Source organism: Oryx dammah, unplaced genomic scaffold (assembly GCF_014754425.2).
Source record: "Oryx dammah isolate SB20612 unplaced genomic scaffold, SCBI_Odam_1.1 HiC_scaffold_29, whole genome shotgun sequence".
Lineage (NCBI taxonomy): Eukaryota > Metazoa > Chordata > Mammalia > Artiodactyla > Bovidae > Oryx > Oryx dammah.
The window spans coordinates 40,384,720-40,406,372 of NW_024070213.1; the positions used below are offsets into that span (position 1 = coordinate 40,384,720).

At 40.6% G+C, this 21,653-nt stretch overlaps 1 protein-coding gene across 1 annotated transcript; it reads left to right on the top strand.

The window, feature by feature from the left end:
* Positions 1–2,028: 2,028 nt before the first annotated feature.
* LOC120858539 (electron transfer flavoprotein beta subunit lysine methyltransferase-like) lies at positions 2,029–11,298 on the top strand. Its single transcript, XM_040234668.1, has 4 exons — positions 2,029–2,037; positions 4,085–4,519; positions 6,715–6,845; positions 10,767–11,298. The coding sequence occupies exons 2-4, from the start codon at positions 4,194–4,196 to the stop codon at positions 11,108–11,110; spliced, it is 801 nt and encodes a 266-aa protein (XP_040090602.1). The 5' UTR covers positions 2,029–2,037; positions 4,085–4,193; the 3' UTR covers positions 11,111–11,298.
* The last annotated feature ends 10,355 nt before the right edge of the window (positions 11,299–21,653 follow it).

Here is a 21,653-nt window from a genome sequence, read left to right on the forward strand (position 1 = left end):
GATCATTCATCAAACCGATACACTGACATTTTACAGTTCAGCAGAGACATGAAGTCCAGACCTACTGTAGGAAGGGAGCAGCAGGTCACCATGACCCCTTACAGGATTAGGAAAGGAATGTTATCTTCTAAGGAGTCACATTGCTGGCGTCAGAAGAAGGGAAAAACGAACTTTATGGTTGAGCAGACATTTCTGTGTTTGAAGAGGTCTGGTTAATGTATAATGAAGAAGCACATTGCACATTGCTCCCTGTCTGGGAGGGCATGTGTTATTCTTAAGTTTTCTTGTCCTGCCTTAAAACACATACATTTTATTCCATCATAGGTGATAGGGAAAGAGAGCTTATAGGAATGACATTTCGGAAAGAGAAGTGTTTTTCTAGGAGAATAGATAAGAGATGTGATAATCTTGAGACAATGTCTGTTTGGGTGTGGTGTCTACTTTTCAAGTCCAAGAAGATTAAGGGTGTTCTCAAGGAGGGGTTTTATGACAATTGAGTTCTTTGGGGACAGTCTGCTTTAGGCAGGTAAGAGATTTCAGAAACTCAAATCTCTTTCACTCAAAACAATTCCTGTGCTACAGTGGCATATCCTGATCCCGATTCATTAGGAAAGTTTAATAATGTGCCCAAGGTCACACAGCTAATAAGTATACTTAAATAACTTGTTCAAAAAAACCTTTAAAGACAAATTTGAGTATGAGATATATTTTTTTTAACTTGCAAGAGTGTCCAGTTATTAGGGAATTGGAATGTGTACAAAGATGCAGGCAGATATTTAAAGGCAAAAATCACAAGGTCAGATGATAGCTCAGTTGTTACCAAACAACTGACAGGTCTGCTTGGTTGCATTTGGGTCAATGTTGATAAAAGAGAGACAATTCTTTCTCTCAATTAAAAAGAACAAGAGACTTCCCTGGCTGTCCTGTGGTAAAGACTCCAGGCTTCCACTGCAAAGAGCACAGGTTCAATCCCTGATCAAGGAACTAAGATTTTGCCCCTTGACAAAAATAAATAAATAAATAAAAATAAAAAATCAACAGCAAACAATAGAGAAGAAAGTCCAGGTTTGCTTCTCAGGGCTTAGGCTTATCTGCTTAGCTTATCTTGTAGGAATCCGTTTTTTTTGGACTATGGAATGAAAGTTTCAGGAAAAAAACATTTAAATTGCACAATAGTGAATGGGATAGAAAAGGCAGGATTGCAGAGAGACCAGTTGCAGAAATTCAGGCGAGCAATCAGAAGGCAGAACTAAGGGCAAGGCAAGAGCAATGGAAAGAAGATCAATTTGAAAACTGTCTCTGTGATAGAATACATTAGCTGGTTACAAACTAAAATCCTGAGACAAACCGATCTGGATTTTTTTTTTTTTTTTTTTTTTGCCACACAGTGTGGCATGAGGGATCTTAGTTTTCAGACAAGGGATCATGCCCCCTGCATTGGGATAATGAGAGTCTTAACCACTGGACTGCCAGGGAAGTCTCTAGATCTTGAACATCTATTAGGAATTATGACTAACAATAGAATCAGTGAGCATTAATTGAAATGACAAGTTACAATTAAAGAAACAAAAAAGATTGTACTTGTATGAAAATTATTATAATAGGGAGGACATATTATGATTTAATCTCAGTTGAATGTGTCATTAAGGGTTTCTACTGTGTCTATTTGCCTCACCACCCTATGCCCAGTACCTAGAAGTGTGATTGGCACAAAGCAGATGCTCCACGGCTTCAGAGCATATATTTTAGAAATCACTATTTGACATTCCCTTATTTTCCAAGCGAGGTCAGGGCACCCTCTGGTTTCACATTCTGTCCCTTTAAGAAGCTCGGGTGAAGGGAGAGAGCGTTGCCGGGAAGGAAGGCGGAGCGGGAGGTCGGGGCAGGGGCGGGGACAGGGGTGCTGGTAGCAGGCTACGCCGGGAACTCTGGATCCCGAGTGCAGTTGTAAAGAAAGCGCCAAAAGAGGCGCAAAGGCAAAGTGACTGACTTGCCCTGTGCTTTGCTCCCCAGGGTGGTTGGTGTTAGCACAGACAGGTAAGGAGAAAAGGAAGACTGTGCCTGCCCCTTTAAGGCTGACTCCCGTCCTCCTCGGAGGAAAATAACGTGCTAACGCTTTTGGAGCTTGCACTTTTAAACCTGTCTTCTTATTAATTAATCCAAATACCCGTGTCCCCCGCTTAATCACATATTCATAACAGATGCTTCCTTGGTGCTTGGCGTGGGAGGGAGCGGCATCGGCTTGGGTGACACTATGTCCAAAATCGTCTCGTATTTGCTCTGCTTTCTTTTTAAACCTTAGACTCAAGGGCTGACCCAATTCTTCCTACACAATTAGTCCAGTGAGGTCAGGCTGTTAAAAGAGCATGTGATTACAAGGGCATAAATGTGAACTGACACCCACTTAAAATCTATCCCGAGTTCACAGACTAGTGGCCTGACAGGCATTTTGACTAGTTTCCCGCGTTTAAAAGTGGGAATTTTATTGTTATTTTTCTGGTGGGGACTTGCAGCAGATGGGATCTTAGTTCCAGGAGCGGGGATTGTGCCCCCTTCATTGGGAGTCTTAGCCACTGGACTGCGGGGGAAGTCTGTGGATTATCTCGAAAAATGGAAAGATCTGGCCATATGTCCCAGGACAGGCTTCAGCTTGCTGGCTCCATTGGACTGTTTTGAAACACTTTCTAGTTTGCCACAGCCTCTCTGTTATCAGCAACCAGACTGCATCACTCATTTATCACCAGTCTAGCCCCAGGTAGGCATTTGAGTTTGGGGCCCCTACCCTTGGACAGCAAGGAGATCAAACCAGTCAATCCTGAAGGAAATCAAACCTGAATATTCATTGGAAGGACTCATACTGATGCTGAAGCTGAAGTTTCAGTACTTTGGCCACCTGATGGGGAGAGCTGACTTATTGGGAAAAACCCTGATGCTGGGAAAGATTGAGGGCAGGAGGAGAAGGGGGTGACAGAGGATGAGATGGTTGGATGGCATCACTGACTCAAGGGTAATGAGTTTGAGCAAACTCTGGAGGACAGGGAAGCCTGGAAGCGCTGCAGTTCATGGTGTTGCAAGAGCCGGACTTGACTTAGCAACTGAACAACTCTTAAATATTTGGGTGAATTTAAGACTATTTAAAATATTTATGCAGAACAGACCAAAGGTTCCAAACAACTTGGTGTATAATTTGTTTAAACTTCTCTTCGTCATTCCTACTTAATCAAAATGTCTATTAAGTCTAGGTTTCATGAAGATAACTCATCAGAGGTATTTACAGAAAGTGATTTAATATTCTTTTATTACAATTAAATCCATAGTATTTTTTGTTTTAGGAAAAACAATCTTAATTACATTGCTGTTTTATGCTAGGGCTATTTGTTTTTGGTTGGGCTGGGTCTTTGTTGTAGTGGACAGGCTTCTCTAGCTGTGGTGCACTGACTGTAGAACATGAGGACTCAGTAGTTGTGACAAGCGGTCTTAGTCCCAGACCAGGGATTGAATCTGTTGCATTGAAAGATGGATTCTTAACCACTGGACCACCAGGAAAGTCCCCATATGCTAGGGTTATCTTTATTGACCAGTCAGTATAATTTATATATCTCTAACCACAGCTAGTTTGATAATCTGCACAACTCTTGGCTAGACTCCATAAAGGCAAGAACTGTGTTTGCCCTGATTACCTGCTCTATTCTATCACTAGAATCTAAGTTTCCTGAAGATGGGGACTTTTTGTTTATTTTGTTCACGGTTATCAAGCACAGTGTCTGCTTAAAGGAGAATGATTTATTAAATGAATGAAAGAATGTTAAGTGTATACCTTATTTTATGTAACAAGAATGTTCCTGAGGATTCTATCAAAATCAAATGCTTGTACATTTGGTTTTCTAAATTATTAAAAGGATTCTGTTGTTCACAAAGAATGAAAAGGCATGTTTTAGAAGATTGGATTTTCCTAAATTACCAAAAACTTTTCATCTAAAGTGAACTTGCACTTGTGCATCATCTGCTACAGAGGTAACACTAATATTTTCTTACTATGTGATAGGATTTGGAAATGTTAGAGTTTTCATTATTATGTTTTTAGAGGTCCAGTGACTCCAGTTGGGATCAGTTTGGCAACCAGACTCTTTCCCCAGGAGAAGCAGCTCTTATCAAGAGCAACACCAGCATACCTGTGCTTTGGGACCGGACTGATGGCTTTGAGCCCAGGCTGGCGAGTGTTTGCATCATTTCCCATGAACCACTATGTTGTCCTCTGGAAGGCTGTGAGAAGCAGTGGCTTCCTCTTGTTTCCCTGGGGTCACTGCCCCTGGAGAGGAACTGGAAGCCTTTTGGACCCTAAGATGAAAGCTTTCCTGGAAGAGAACACTGAAGTCACCAGCAGTGGCAGCCTCACCCCTGAAATCCAGTTGCGGCTTTTGACCCCCAGATGCAAGTTCTGGTGGGAGAGAGCTGACCTGTGGCCCCTCAGGGATCCTTACTGGGCAATCTACTGGCCAGGGGGCCAAGCCCTGTCTAGGTATGTATGGGCTTACGTGAAGTGGGAACCTTTACAGCTCCTCACCACCTCTCTCTTTTCTGTCCCTTCCAACTCCACATTCTCCCTGCTCCTCATAAAAACCCCAAATTCTTTTATTAGAGTTTAGGAACAGTTTTGGGTTGCTTTGTTGCATGGTTTTCCCTTCTATTCCAAGCTTACCAAGGTGTTTCCCCACATATAGTTCTCTCCCCGAGAGAAATCCTAGGTCAGCTGTCAAGACCCTAGGGAACTGGTAATGATCCAGAAATCTCACACTGTTCTCAGGTTCATGGTTTGTGATGCCCATGCAGATCCTTGGTGGAACTTAAAGCCCCCCACTCCTTCTCCTGGTTTAATTCTGTAAATGTTGCTCCCTCTACCACTGCCTTTTCCCAAGCACCCAAAGAATGAGGGATATGAGTGATTGGGACATCACTCAGGTGGACTTGAATCTGCATTTTTAAGGTCCCCCCTTTCAACTCCCCATACTGCAAAGGTCTTCTTTAGGACATTTTCTCACATATACACACAATGTTATTAAAACAGTTGCTGAAACAAATGCAAGAACTTTCAGTATTTTAATCTAATCTTTGCTCTTAGATTGGTAAATGATTTAATTTTTTAATGCCTTGATGTTACAAAACTGTGAAAGGAAATGTATAAGAATTTCTCTTTCACAGGAATGGTATGGTCTAGTAGAACTCAGATTGTATTTAGTTTTTAAAATTTATTTCTTTGGCCACACTATGTGGTGTGTGGGGTCTTAGTTCCCTGACCAGGGATTGAACCTGCATCCCCTGTATTGGAAGCATGGAGTTTTAACCACTGGACTGCCAGGGAAGTCCAGTTTGTACACAGTTTTAAATGCAAAATAAATAAATGCAAACATAGAGCTTTTTGGAAAATCCTGAGTTCTGGAAAACTTTCCAGGTGGTATCAATTCCAATTTTCTGGCTGTTGTGTTGCCAAATTTTCCTATATTTACTTGTATCATTTAAAAAAATAAGTGATAACTTTGCAAGTGATACCTATGCAAATTGTTATGTATCAACTCCAAATATAAGGGCAATCAGATTCCTTGAGACTGAATCAGAGGTCACAAATTGGTGATCCACAGATGTGTTTTCTGTTTAAAAAAAAATGGATATGTTTTTGTAAACTTTTAAACTTGTTTTACTTATAAACTTTAAAACAATCAGTTGCTATCATTTAAAACTTGAAGCATGTAAAAATTTACTTCAATTGAAAAATAAGAATCTCTGGGAAGTTACTTGGCACTTTCACTGCCTGGTCCAATTTCAATCCCTATTCAGGGAACTAAGATCTGCAAGCCAAAACACATGGCCAAAAAAAACAAAAACAAAAACAAAAACTCTCTGCTAACATCAGATTTAAATCTCTGCTTACACCTAATTTCTGTTGTGGCAACTGTTACCTCAAGATGGGTAACAGCTGTCCCTTTAGATGGGGCACTACACCCCTGCCTTACTATCGTTCCTTAGTCTGTTTTTGGATCGCAGGATCTCAGGGATAGGCCCTTGGCAGTGAAAATGTGGAGTCCTAACCACTGGACCACCAGGGAATTTCCTCTGCTCTTTATTTTTCCAGTACTGAGGCCAAGTGTCAGTTGACATTTATTATTTCAGTGTTTGCCCATTCATCTTCACTTGTTTGGTAACTGCTTAGCCCAGGTCCACATTCTTTGGTTGAACTGGACTTGGATGGTACTTTTCCAGAGAGGTCATTTTTATACCGTTCAAGCTGTAGGTAAAACCACTTTCTGGTGAACAATGAAAAGGAGACAGTGAATTTTGGATCTAACTTACTGAGTCCTGATTATAACAGTATTTTGTCAGTCTGTATTTTTGGTGGTTGGTCCTTTCTGATTCATAGTAAATGGTTACTACTTTAAAAAGTTGGCTTTAAAGGCATGATTAGTCAGTTGTATGGAACTGCTCTTCACACTTGGTAAAGTAACAGACTAAAATGACTAGTCCTCTCTCTGCCATCTCTGCCCAGCTCTTAAAACTGACATTTTTTTCTCACTCTATTCAGGCCAAACTTGCCAATGTCAGACTGAATTCTTCTGCTAAGTTTCACTATTTCCTTGTCCAATCAATCCAAAGAAAAACTATTGGACACCTCTTACTGACCTCCCATCTGTCTCAGATTATATTTTCCCTTTTCTAATTTAGGTATCTTTTGGATAATCCTGATGTTGTCAGAGGAAAATCTGTGTTAGATATTGGGAGTGGATGTGGAGCTACAGCCATCGCTGCTAAGATGAGTGGAGCATTAAGGATCTTGGCCAATGACATAGACCCTAGTAAGACTGTCATGTTTTTGAATATTTTGAGCTCATCTATTTTTTTCCTCCAGGATAAATATCTACAGTTGCTCCAACACCATAAGCCATTTCCATGTTGTATTTCATAATCTAATATGGTGAACTCAGTGTGACATTGTCTGTGGGAACCCTGTAAGGCCTGAGTTGATGGTGCATTTTTGACAGGAGGACTTCTATTTGTGTCTGGCAGATATCCGAAAGTGATACCAACCTGGGAAAAGTTATTGTTGGTCATCTCTGGGCTAGGGATTTCTTGAAATATGTAGGTAGTGTTTATTTGACCAAAACCCAAGTGAAGATAGACCTGGGCATTTGAGGGAGGTTTTATTCCATTCAAACCCAAGTTGAGACAGGTAAGTGTTAATTTTACCTGATTTTCTCTAGTCTTCCCTTTCATTGAGGATCTAGCCCTTGAGGAGCCTTATATATAGGACTCTCAGTTTCAAGTTGTCATCCTGCTCAAACATAAGCCTTGTTTCCCTGTCTCTTGTACAGCCATGACAAACCAAAAGTCTTCATTGTTATCCAACTCTTTGTGACCCAATGGACTGCAGCCTGCCAGGCTCCCCTGTCCTTCACTGTCTCCCAGAGTTTGCTCAAATTTATGGTCATTGAGTCACTGATGCTGTCTAACCATCTCATCCTCTGCTGCCCCTTCTCCTTTTGCCTTCAATCTTTCTCAGCACCAGGGTCTTTTCCAATGAGTTGGCTCTTCCTATCAGGTGGCCAAAATATTGGGGCTTCAGCATCAGTCCTTCCAATGAATATTCAGGGTTGATTTCCTTTAGGATTGACTGGTTTGATCTTCTTGCAGTCCAAGGGACTCTCAAGAGTCTTCTCTAACACCACAGTTCAAAAGCATCAATTCTTCAGCGCTCAGCCTTCTTCACAGTCCAACTCTCACATCCATACATGACCAAAGGAAAAACCGTAGCCTTGACTAGATGGACCTTTGTTGGCAAAATAATGTCTCTGCTTTTGAATATGCTGTCTAGGTTGGTCATAACTTTTCTTCCAGGGAGTAAGCGTCTTTTAATTTCATGGCTGCAATCACCATCTGCAGTGATTTTGGAGCCCCCCAAAATAAAGTTTGACACTGTTTCCACTGTTTCCCCATCTGTTGCCATGAAGTGATGGGACCAGATGCCATGATCTTCGTTTTTTGAACGTTGAGCTTTAACCCAACTTTTTCACTCTCCTCTTTCACGTTCATCAAGAGGCTTTTTAGTTCCTCTTCACTTTCTGCCACAAGGGTGGTGTCATCTGCATATCTGAGGTTATTGATCTTTCTCCCGGCAATCTTGATTCCAGCTTGTGCTTCTTCCAGTCCAGCGTTTCTCATGATGTACTCTGCATAGAAGTTAAATAAGCAGGGTGACAATATACAGCCTCGACTACTCCTTTTCCTATTTGGAAGCAGTCTGTTGTTCCATATCCAGTTCTAACTGTTGCTTCCTGACCTGCATATAGGTTTCTCAAGAGGCAGGTCAGGTGGTCTGGTATTCCCATCTCTTTCAGAATTTTCCACAGTTTATTGTGATCCACACAATCAAAGGCTTTGGCATAGTCAGTAAAGCAGAAATAGATGTTTTTCTGGAACTCTCTTGCTTTTTCCATGATCCAGCGGATGTTGGCAATTTGATCTCTGGTTCCTCTGCCTTTTCTAAAACCAGCTTGAACATCTGGAAGTTCATGGTTCACGTACTGTTGAAGACTGGCTTGGAGAATTTTGAGCATTACTTTACTAGCATGTGAGATGAGTGCAATTGTGCAGTAGTTTGAGCATTCTTTGGCATTGCCTTTCTTTGGGATTGGAATGCAAACTGACCTTTTCCAGTCCTGTGGCCACTGTTGAGTTTTCCAAATTTGCTGGCATATTGAGTGCAGCACTTTCATAGCCTTATCTTTCAGGATTTGAAATAGCTCAACTGGAATTCTATCACCTCCACTAGTTTTGTTCTGAGGTTATTGATATTTCCCCCAGTAATCTTGATTCCAGCTTGTGCTTCATCCAGCCCAGCATTTCACAAGATGTATCCTGCAGAGAAGTTAAATGAGCAAGGTGATAATATACAGCTTTGGTATACTCCTTTCCCAATTTTGAACCAGTCCATTGTTGCATGTCCAGTTTTAACTACTGCTTCTTGACCCACATACAGGTTTCTCAGGAGACAGGGAAGATGGTTTGGTATTCCCGTTTCTTTAAGAATTTTCCACAGTTTGTTGTGATCCAGAGTTTAAAGCTTTAGTATAGACAATAAAGCAGAAGTAAATGTTTTTCTGGAATTCCCTTGCTTTCTCTATGACCCAACGGATGTTGTAAAGTTGATCTCTGGTTCCTCTGCCTTTTCTAAATCCAGCTTGTTCATCTAGAAGTTTTCCATTCAGTGACTGCTGAAGCCTAGCTTGAAGGATTTTGAACATAATCTTATTAGCATGTGAAATGAGTGCAATTCTACAGCAGTTTGAACGTTCTTTGACATTGCCCTTCTTTGGGATTGGAATGAAAACTGACCCTTTCCAGTCCTGTGACTACTGCTGAGTTTTCTAAATTTGCTGACACACTGAATGCAGCACTTTAACAGCATCATCTTTTAGGATTTGAAATAGGTCAGCTGGAATTCTATCACCTCTACTAGCTTTGTTCATAGTGATGTTACCTAAGGCCCACTTGACTTCACACTCTAAGATGTCTGGCTCTAGGTGAGGGACCACACCATCATAATTGTCCGAGTCATTCGGACCTATTTTGTATAGTTCTTTGGTGTATTATTGCCACCTCTTCTTAATCTTTTCTGCTTTTGTTAGGTCCTTACCATTTCTGTCCTTTATCATGCCCATCCTTGCATGAAATGTTCCCTTAATATCTCAAATTTTTCTTGAGATCTACAGTCTTTCTATTCTGTTGTTTCCCTCTATTTGCATTGTTCATTTAAGAAGACCTTCCTATCTCTCTTGGCTATTCTCTGGAACACTGCGTTCAGTTGGGTTTATCATTCCCTTTCTCCCTTGCCTTTTGCTTCTCTTCTTTCCTCAACCTTTTGTAAGACCTTCTCAGACAACCACATTGCTTTCTTGCATTTCTTTTGCTTTTCGTCACTACCTCCTGTACAGTGTTTCAAACTTCTGTCTGTAGTTCTTCAGGCACTCTGTCTACCAGATCTAATCTCTTGAATCTATTCATCACCTCCACTATATAATTATAAGGGATTTGACTTAGGTCATACCTGAATGACCCAGTGGTTTTCCCTATTTTCTTCAATTTAAGCCTGAATTTTGCAATAAGGAGCTCATGATCTGAGCCACAGTCAGATCCAGGTCTTGATTTTACTGACTGTATAGAGCTTCTCAGTCTTCAGCTGCAAAGAATATAATCAATCTAATTTTGATATTGGTGATGATGATGATCTGGTGACATCCATGTGTAGAGTTGTCTCTTGTGTTGTTGGAAAAGGGTGTTTGTTATGACCAGTGTGTTCTCTTGACAAAACTCTGTTAGCCTTTGCCTTGCTTCATTTTGTACTCCAAGGCCACACTTACCTGTTACTCCAAGTATCTCTGGACTTCTAGTTTTATATTCCACCCCACTAGGTTGACAAGGACATCTTTTTCTTTGGTGTTAGTTCTAAATGGTCTTGTTGAGATAAGCAAATATTCCTTAAAACTTCTCCTTTTCCAGGTATGTGGTATTGTTTGCTTTGTTTTCAGAATAGTCATATATTTGAGCATTGTAGGAAATAGCTTATATTGGCATGTAGTTTAGGCTTCTTTACCTAAAAAAACAGCTTTCAACAGGAAGGGGAAAAAAACCTTTTGGAGATTCTCTAAATTATTTAAATTAATCAGTAGGAAATTAAAATAACCTAGCATATACCAATTCACCATGTCCTTTTTTTAAAGTTGCAGGAATGGCTATTACAGTAAATTGTGAGTTGAACCACCTGAATCCTTTTCCCATTTTAATCAAAAACATTTTGGATTTGGAACAAGATAAGTGGGACCTTGTTGTGCTTGGAGATATGTTTTATGATGAAGACCTTGCAGACAGTCTGCTTCAATGGCTGAAGAACTGCTTTGAGACCCACAGAACTCAAGTACTGATTGGTGACCCTGGGCGACCCCAATTCAGTGGACATAGCATTCAGCATCAACTGCACAAAGTAGCAGAATATTCACTTCCAGAGCCTACAAGGCAGGATAACAATGGACTGACAACAAGTACAGTGTGGCAGTTTCAGCCTTGAGCTGTTGAAGTTCCTCCAACAGGGAATATAGCTATGTTTGGGTTTAACCTGAAAAGACTGGTTCAAAGAAGGTGATTTGTGTTAAATGGTAAATTTGCTTTGAAAATATGAAGGTTAAAATTTTGTCAGCCTTTGTCATATAACTTGTTCTACAGTAAGCCAAATGCAGAAATTTCTATCTCTAATTTTTTTTTCTAGTTTTACTCCTATGCTTAGTTGTTCTGTTATGTCAAACTCTTTGCAGTCCATGGACTGTAGCCCAACAGGCTCTTCTGTCCATAGGGATTCTCCAGGCAAGAATATTGGAGCAGGTTGCCATGCCTTCATCCTGCTATAGATATATAATTATACAAGGCAGTATCCAATAGTAACCACATGTAATTTAAGTAGCAGAGAGGAATTCGATTTTTTAAAGTTTTTTGGAATTAGATGCTTTCACAGAGTCTGTTTCTATCGTTGAGAACAACTACAGTGTATCTTTAAATTAAAATAAAAAATACAGAAGAATACTATATTAAAAAAAATTAGCTGTAAATATCAGAGATGCAGTTAGTATGGGATCAAGTACATGGGCTCATGTTAATAGTAATAAATTTGTTCAGTTCAGTTCAGTAGCTCAGTCGTGTCCGACTCTTCGTCACACCATGAATTGCAACACGCCAGGCCTCCCTGTCCATCACCAACTCCCAGAGTTCACTCAGACTTGTGTCCATTGAGTCAGTGATGCCATCCAGCCATCTCATCCTCTGTCGTCCCCTTCTTCTCCTGCCCCCAATCCCTCCCAGAATCAAAGTCTTTTCCAATGAGTCAACTCTTCGCATGAGGTGGCCAAAGTATTGGAGTTTCAGCTTTAGCATCATTCCTTCCAAAGAAATCCCAGGGTTGATCTTCAGAATGGACTGGTTGGATCTCCTTGCAGTCCAAGGGACTCTCAAGAGTCTTCTCCAACACCACAGTTCAAAAGCATCAATTCTTCGGCGCTCAGCCTTCTTCACAGTGCAACTCTCATATCCATACATGACCACAGGAAAAACCATAGCCTTGACTAGATGGACCTTAGTCGGCAAAGTAATGTCTCTGCTTTTGAATATACTATCTAGGTTGGTCATAACTTTTCCTCCAAGGAGTAAGTGTCTTTTAATTTCATGGCTGCAATCACCATCTGCAGTGATTTTGGAGCCCCCAGAAATAAAGTCTGACACTGTTTCCACTGTTTCCCCATCTATTTCCCATGAAGTGATGGGACTGGATGCCATGATCTTCGGTTTTCTGAATGTTGAGCTTTAAGCCAACTTTTTCGCTCTCCTCTTTCACTTTCATCAAGAGGCTTTTTAGCTCCTCTTCACTTTCTGCCATAAGGGTGGTATCATCTGCATATCTGAGGTTACTGATATTTCTCCTGGCAATCTTGATTCCAGCTTGTGCTTCTTCCAGTCCAGCGTTTCTCATGATGTACTCTGCATAGAAGTTAAATAAGCAGGGTGACAATATACAGCCCTCACGTACTCCTTTTCCTGTTTGGAAGCAGTCTGTTGTTCCATGTCCAGTTCTAACTGTTGCTTCCTGACCTGCATACAGATTTCTCAAGAGGCAGGTTAGGTGGTCTGGTATTCCCATCTCTTTCAGAATTTTCCACAGTTTATTGTGATCCACACAGTCAAAGGCTTTGGCATAGTCAATAAAGCAGAAATAGATGTTTTTCTGGAACTCTCTTGCTTTTTCCATGATCCAGCAGATGTTGGCAATTTGATCTCTGGTTCCTCTGCCTTTTCTAAAACCAGCTTGAACATCAGGGAATTTACGGTTCACGTATTGCTGAAGTCTGGCTTGGAGAATTTTGAGCATTACTTTACTAGCATGTGAGATGAGTGCAATTGTGTGGTAGTTTGAGCATTCTTTTGCATTTCCTTTCTTTGGAATTGGAATGAAAACTGACCTTTTCCAGTCCTGTGGCCACTGTTGAGTTTTCCAAATTTGCTGGCATATTGAATGCAGCACTTTCACAGCATCATCTTTCAGGATTTGAACAGTCAAAGGCTTTGGCATAGTCAATAAAGCAGAAATAGATGTTTTTCTGGAACTCTCTTGCTTTTTCCATGACCCAGCGGATGTTGGCAATTTGATCTCTGGTTCCTCTGCCTTTTCTAAAACCAGCTTGAACATCAGGAAGTTCATGGTTCACGTATTGCTGAAGCCTGGCTTAGAGAATTTTAAGCATGACTTTACTAGTGTGTGAGATGAGTGCAATTGTGCGGTAGTTTGAGCATTCTTTGGCATTGCCTTTCTTTGGGATTGGAATGAAAACTGACCTTTTCCAGTCCTGTGGCCACTGCTGAGTTTTCCAAATTTGCTGGCATATTGAGTGAAGCACTTTCACAGCATCTTGTTTCAGGATTTGAAATAGCTCTACTACTTCAAAAGGTTATTGTATTAAATGAAAATATAAAGTGCCTAGTATAGGTTAGTACATAATAGGGCATCAATTAAGAAACATAGATAAAAATAAAGAGTTTAGAAGGTTTGTAACATTGTACAAGAGACAGTGATCAAAACCATCCCCAAGAAAAAGAAATGCAAAAAGGCAAAATGGTTTTCTGAGGAGGCCTGACAAATAGCCAAGAACAGAAGAGAAAAAGGCAAAGTAGAAAAGGAAATATACACCCATTTGAAAGCAGAGTTCTCAAGGATAGCAGAGAGAGATGAGAAAGCCTTCCTAAGTGAACAGTGTAAAGTAAAAGAGGAAAACAATAGAATGGGGAAGACTAGTGATCTCTTCAAGAAAATTAGAGATACCAAGGGAACATTTCATGCAAATATGGGCACATTAAAGGACAGAAACAGTATGGACCTAACAGAAGCAGAAAATATTAAGAAGAGGTGGCAAGAATACACAGAAGAACTATACAAAAAAGAACTTCATGACCCAGATAACTACTATGGTGTAGTTATAGGCATCAACAGTATGTGAACCAAGAACTTCCAGATGTACAAGATGGATTTAGAAAAGACAGAGAAACCAGAGATCAAATTGCCAACATTCACCTACAGCCAGACATCCTGGAGTGTGAAGTCAAGTGGGCCTTAGGAAGCATTACTATGAACAAAGCTAGTGGAGGTGATGAAATTGCAGCTGAGCTATTTGAAATCATAAAAGATGATGCTGTTAAAGTGCTGCACTCAAATTTAGAAAATTTGCTGCCAGCAAATTTAGAAAACTCAGCAGTGGCCAGAGGACTGGAAAAGGTCAGTTTTCATTCCAATCCCAAAGAAGGGCAAGCCAAAGAATGTTCAGACTACTGCACAACTGTACACATTTCACATGCTAGGAAGCTAATGCTCAAATTTCTCCAAGCTAGGCATCAACAGTACGTGAACCAAAAGACAGAGGAACCAGAGATCAAATTGCCAACATCCACTGAATAACAGAAAAAGCAAGAGAATTCCAGAAAACCATCTGCTTCTGCTTTATTGACTATGCTAAAGCCTTTGACTGTGTGTATCACAACAAACTGGAAAATTCTTCAGAAGATGGGAATACCAGACCACCTGACCTGTCTCCTGAGAAACCTGTATGCAGGTCAAAAAGCAAGTTACAACCAGACATGAAACAATGGACTGGTTAAAAATTGGGAAAGGAGTATACCAAAGCTGTATATTATCACCATGTTTATTTTAACTTCTATGCAGGGTACATCATGGGAAATGCTGGGCTGGAAGAATCAGAAGCTGGAATCAAGATTGCTGGGAGAAATATCAATAACCTCAGATATGCAGATGACACCACCCTAATGGCAGAAAGCAAAGAGGAACTAAAGAGGCTCTTGATGAAGGTGTAAGAGGAGAGTGAAAAAACTGGCTTAAAACTCAACATTCAAAAATGAATATCATGGCATCTGGTCCCATCACTTCATGGCAAATAGATGGACAAACAATGGAAACAGTGACAGACTTTATTTTCTTGGGCTCCAAAATCACTGCAGATGATGACTGCAGTCATGAAGTTAAAAGACAGTTGCTCCTGGAAGAAAAGTTATGACCAACCTAGACAGCATATTCAAAAGCAGAGACATTACTCTGCCAACAAACGTCCATGTAGTCAAAGCTATGGTTTTTCCAGTAGTAATATAGATGTTTTGAGAGTTCAAGCATAAAGAAAGCTGAGCGCTGAAGAACTGATGCTTTCGAGTTGTGTTGGAGAAGACACTTGAGAGCCCCTTGGACTGCAAGGAGATCAAACCAGTCAATCCTAAAGAAATCAACCCTGAATATTCATTGGAAGGGCCGATATGTCACCTGGTGGGAAGAAGTGAGTCATTAGAAAAGACCGCGATGCTGGGAAAGATTGAGGGCAGGAGGCAAAGGGAACAACAGAGGATAAGATGGTTGGATAGCATCACCGACTCAGTGGACGTGAGCTTGAGCAAGCTCTGGGAATTGGTGAAGGACAGGGAAACCTGATGTGCTGCAGTCCATGGGGTCTCAAAAAGAGTCAGACAGGACTGAGTGACTCAACAACAACATACTCAGTACTGTGATACCTTCTGATGTATTTTTATGGTTTATTAAGGTCAGTAACAGTTTGTTATACCACCAGTGCCCCAGGCTGTCAGGATCTTATATATCAATAAGAACGTTAGGACATAAATGAGAAACAATGTGAAGGATTATATGTACAGTATACTGCTACTGCTGCTAAGTCGCTTCAGTCGTGTCCAACTCTGTGCAACCCCAGAGATGGCAGCCCACCAGGCTCCTCCATCCCTGGAATTCTCCAGGCAAGAACACTGGAGTGGGGTGCCATTGCCTCCTCCCGTACAGTATACTACTATTTATAAAAAAAAAAAAGATGTGTATATACCTACATATGAATGTATGTGTAAAGGATATATATTTACTTGCAGTAGACATGTCTTCGGGAAGGTAAGTAAGAAACTGGTCAGAGTGGTTGTGTTCTGAAAGGGTACCAGATGGCTGATGGATGAGGGTGGGAGGGAGACCTAGTTTTTACTTTTGGGTCTTGTAATTTTGTACTGATTTTATGTACTATATTTCCTGTTCTTCAATTTAAAACAAAACATGACCACAATACATATTACACATGAAGTATAAAACACAACTTTGTACACACGTGGGGGTTAGGGTGCTGACAATCGCCAACCACCCCCTTAGAATTGAAAATCTACGTATAACTTTACATTTCAAATCCAAGTTTCTGCATCGAAGGATGGATTGCATAATACTGTAGTATTTATTGAAAACCAACCAAACAAAAACACATAAAGTGCAGTTCACACCCATGTTGTTCAAGGGTCAACTGTACTCTCTTGTTCTTACATACTACTTAGGAATTGGTTATGACACTTGCATTATGTGTTTTCTAATAATACACACATGCCAATGGGATTAGGATACCAGGGAGATGTGATCACAGTTACAGTCACTCAACAGAAATGCAGAGAAAGCAGTTAGGAGCAAGTTGTTGCTTAGAAAAACAGGATCATTTCATGGGAGTTTTGGAGCTGGGGTCAACAGAGGACCTTCTGATTCCTGAATTTAACAGTCAGAGATTATTATAACCCAATAAATCAATTCTTATATTCAATTTCCATTGATCTACTGGGGATAAATTATAAACTCAAAAGTTTGATTCTGCATTGGTAAACATTAATGGAAATTACAGGCTACAGTGGTATTGGATGGTATTTGGGGAGAAAGAGTTTTGACGACATATTCTTTGAAAATTCAGGATATTCTGCTGGGTAATGTCTTTCTCAGCAGGATAAGAAGGAGAAAATTAAAGGGAATTATACTCTGGAGCACTGTTGGATATTGACTTGAAGAGGCCAAGAGTAGATTTAACTTTAAATATCTACAACCCTGTTTCTGTTATCTTAATTATTTATGAGGTGGGTACAAGAAGGTATTTGAGATATTCAAATATTACTTAAAATATTTTAAATCTCCCATATATATATAACAGTGATCCTTGAAATGACTTAATAGCTAACAAACAGGTTGTATTAAGACAGTTCACATATGAACTTCCCTGGTGGTGCAGTGGTTGAGAATCTGAGAGTCAATGCCTAGGCAGGTTGATAAGAAGTCCAGGGTCCCCGAGAAGAAGATAGGAGTCTGGAGTTCTCAAGGAGGATAAAAGGACAAATGTTTTTTTCTTTAAATCAAGAGCTGATGATTGCACAACAAAACAACTCATCTTGCTAAAGGATATGTTTTTCCTTAAACTCTGTACCAGTGACCATATAAACAATGTATCCTGCTCAAGGACATATTTCTCCTCCCTAAGAACCTTCTGAATAATCCTTAGAAGAAATGGAGTAGCTTATAGTCAACAAAAGAGTCTGAAATGCAGTACTTAGTTGCAATCTCAAAAACGACAGAATTATCTGTTTGTTTCCAAGGCAAACCATGCAGCATCACAGTAATCGAAGTCTATGCCCTGACCAGTAACACTGAAGAAGCTGAAGTTGAACGGTTCTATGAAGACCTACAAGACCTTCTAGAACTAACACCCCCAAATGATGTCCTTTTCATTATAGGGGACTGCAATGCAAAAGCAGGAAGTCAAGAAACACCTGGAGTAACAGGCAAATTTGGTCTTGGAGTACAGAGTAAAGCAGGGCAAAGGCTAATAGAATTTTGCCAAAAGAACACACTGGTCATAGCAAACACCCTCTTCCAATAACACAAGAGAAGACTCTACACATGGACATCACTGGATGGTCAATACCGAAATCAGACTGATTATATTCTTTGCAGCCAAAGATGAAGTTCCATATAGTCAGCAAAAAAAGACTGGGAGCTGACTGTGGCTCAGATCATGAACCCCTTATTGCCAAATTCAGACTTAAATTGAAAGTGGGGAAAACCACTAGACCATTCAGGTATGACCTAAATTAAGTCCCTTACAGTTATACAGTGGAAGTGAGAAATAGATTTAAGGGATTGGATCTGACAGAGTGCCTGATGAACTATGCATGGAGGTTCATGACACTGTACAGGAAACAGAGATCAAGACCATCCCCAAGAAAAAAAAATGCAAAAAAGCAAAATGGCTGTCTGAGTAGGCTTTACAAATAGCTGTGAAACAAAGAGAAGTGAAAAACAAAGGAGAAAAGGAAAGATATACACATTTGAATGCAGAGTTCCAAAGAATAGTAAGGAGAGATAAGAAAGCCTTCCTCAGTCATCAGTGCAAAGAAATAGAGGAAAACAATAGAATGGGGAAGACTAGTGATCTCTTCAAGAAAATCAGAGATACCAAGGGAACATTTCATGCAAAGATGGGCTCAATAAAGGACAGAAATGGTATGAACCTAACAGAAGCAGAAGGTATTAAGAGGTGGCAAGAATACACAGAAGAACTATGCAAAAAAGATCTTCACTACCTAGATAATCACGATGGTATGATCACTCACCTAGAGCCAGATATCTTGGAATGCGAAGTCAAGTGGGCCTTAGGAAGCATCACTACGAACAAAGCTAGTGGAGGTGATGGAATTCCAGTTGAGCTATTTCAAATCCTGAAAGATGATGCTGTGAAAATGCTGCACTCAAGATGGCAGCAAATTTGGGAAACTCAACAGTGGCCAAAAGACTGGAAAAGGTCAGTTTTCATTCCAATCCCAAAGAAAGGCAATGCCAAAGAATGCTCAAACTACCATACAATTGTATTCATCTCACACGCTAGTAAAATAATGCTCAAAATTCTCCAAGCCAGGCTTCAACAGTACATGAACCATGAACTTCCAGATGTTCAAGCTGGTTTTAGAAAAGGCAGAGGAACCAGAGATCAAATTGCCAACATCCACTGGATCATGGAAAAAGCAAGAGAGTTCCAGAAAAACATCTATTTCTGCTTTACTGACTATGCCAAAGCCTTGGACTGTTGCATCACAATAAACTGTGGAAAATTCTTAAAGAGATGGGAATACTAGACCACCTGACCTGCCTCCTGAGAAATCTGTATGCAAGTCAGAAAGCAACAGTTAGAACTGGATATGGAACAACAGACTGGTTCCAAATAGGAAAAGGAGTACGTGAAGGCTGTATATTGTCACCCTGCTTATTTAACTTCTATGCAGAGTACATCATGAGAAACACTAGGATGGAAGAAGCACAAGCTGGAGTCAAGACTGCTGGGAGAAATATCAATAACCTCAGATATGCAGATGACACCACCTTATGGCAGAAAGTGAAGAGGAACTAAAAAGCCTCTTGATGAAAGTGAAAGAGGAGAGTGAAGAAGTTGGCTTAAAGCACAACATTCAGAAAACGAAGATCATGGCATCCGGTCCCATCACCTCATGGCAAATAGATGGGGAAACAGTGGAAACAGTGTCAGACTTTATTTTTCTGGGCTCCAAAATCACTGCAGATGGTGACTGCAGCCATGAAATTAAAAGATGGTTACTCCTTGGAAGGAAAGTTATGACCAACCTAGACAGCATATTAAAAAACAGAGACATTACTTTGCCAACAAAGGTCCATCTAGTCAAGGCTATGGTAGTCATACATCCAGTAGTCATGTATGGTTGTGAGAGTTGGGACTATAAAGAAAGCTGAGCACCAAAGAATTGATGCTCTTGAACCGTGTTAGAGAAGACTCTTGAGAGTCCCCTGGACTGCAAGGAGATCCAACCAGTCTATCCTAAAGGAGATCAGTCCCGGGTGTTCATTGAAGGACTGATGTTAAAGCTGAAGCTCCAGTACTTGTGTCACCTGATGTGAGAGCAGACTCATTTGAAAAGACCCTGATGCTGGGAAAGATTGAAGGCAGGAGGAGAAGGGGACAACAGAGGATGAGATGGTTGGATGGCATCACCGACTCAATGGACATGAGTTTGGGTGAACTCCGGGAGTTGGTGATGGACAGGGAGGCCTGGTGTGCTGCAGTGCATGGAGTCGCAAAGAGTCGGACACGACTGAGCAACTGAACTGAAGTGTCATCTGAAAATGTAAATTGTGGGAGTGGATCTAGTAAGATCTTTGTAACCGTGAGACATTCTTTTGATTTGTTGTTGTACCCAATTAAAAAGTATATAACTCCCTTGCTAAGAGTAGCAAGTGGGGTGCTGTTCATTCCCCTTGTGATGTCCATGTTAGAAGCTTTCTTTGTCCCCTCTTATACTTTAATAAAACTGTGCTGCACAAAAGCTCTTGAGTGATCAAGCCTGGTTCCTGGCCCTGAAGCTAAATCTTCTTCAGAGATCCTGCCAATGCAGGAGAAACTGGCTCGATCCGTGCTCTGGGAATAACGCACCTTTTGCACAGCAACTAAATTTGTGTGATGCAACAACACTAAGCCTGAGCTCTAGAGTGCACTTGCTGCAACTACTGAAGCTCAAGTGACTAGAGCCTGTGCTCTGCAACAAGAGTAGCCTGAACGCTGTATCAGAGTAGCCCGCACTCATCACAGCTAGAGAAAAGCCTGCATACAGCAACAAAGACCCACCACAGCCAAAACCTTAAATAAATAAAAAACCTTATAACAAATAGATTGTTCACATTTAAACATTTAAAGACATTATTGATATAGTTGGATTAATTTCTACCATCCTTATAGTTGTTTCCTATTCCTTGCCTTTATTCTTTCTTTTTTGTGTTCTACTTTTTCTTCCTTTTCTGATTTTATCTTTTTTTGCAGGGTGGGGGTGGGGGTGGGGCTGCAATGCAAGTCTTGTGGGATCTTAGTTCCTGGAGCAGGAATGGAACCCAGGCTCTTGTCAGTGAAAGTGCAGAGTCCTTAGCCACTGGACCACTGGGGAATTCCCCTTTATCTTCTTTTGTTTTTCGGCTGTGCTGGTTCTTTGTTGCTGCGTAGGCTTTCTCAAGTTGTGGTGTGTGGGCTCCTCATTGCCATGACTTCTCTTCTTGTGGAGCATGGGCTCAAGGGTGCATCAGCTTCCATAGTTGCAGCTCTTGGACTCCTGAGCACAGACTCAATAGTTGAGGCGCACTGGCTTAGCTGCTCCATGGCATGTGAGATCTTCCCACACCAGAGATCAAGCTCGTGTCTCCTGCATTGGCAGGCAGATTCTTTACCACTGAGCCACCAGGGAAGCCCCCTTTTCTGGTGTAACTGAGCATTTTATATGGTTTCATCTCCCCTCCCTTAGGACATCAATATTATTTATTAAAATTTATTTTACTGGTTGCCCTTGAGTTTGCAGTTTGCAGTGTACATCAACAACTAATACAACTCTACTTTCAAACAATGTTGTACTGCTTCATGATTTTCGTTTGTTCAGCTTTTATCTTGTGGGGACAGGAGTGATAACTTCCAATCTCTGTACATGTCACAGACCAGAAACTTGAAGTATGGGTATTACCTTTATTTATTTTCTTATCTATCTATTCAACAAATATTTGGGTGCTTATTATATACCAGACACTGTTCTAGGTACTGGAGATACAGCAGTGAAAAAAGAAATAATGTCTGTCTTCATGAAGCTTATATACTAGGGTGGACAGACAGATAATAAATAAAAAATAAGATGTCAGATGGTAAAAGATGGATAGGGGA

Coding starts and splice junctions, on each gene's coding strand:
- LOC120858539 (XM_040234668.1), top strand. CDS start 4,194: ATGGCTTTGAGCCCAGGCTGGCGAGTGTTTGCATCATTTCCCATGAAC. Junction 4,520..6,714: donor GGGGGCCAAGCCCTGTCTAG/GTATGTATGGGC, acceptor TTTCTAATTTAG/GTATCTTTTGGATAATCCTG. Junction 6,846..10,766: donor GGCCAATGACATAGACCCTA/GTAAGACTGTCA, acceptor CTTTTTTTAAAG/TTGCAGGAATGGCTATTACA.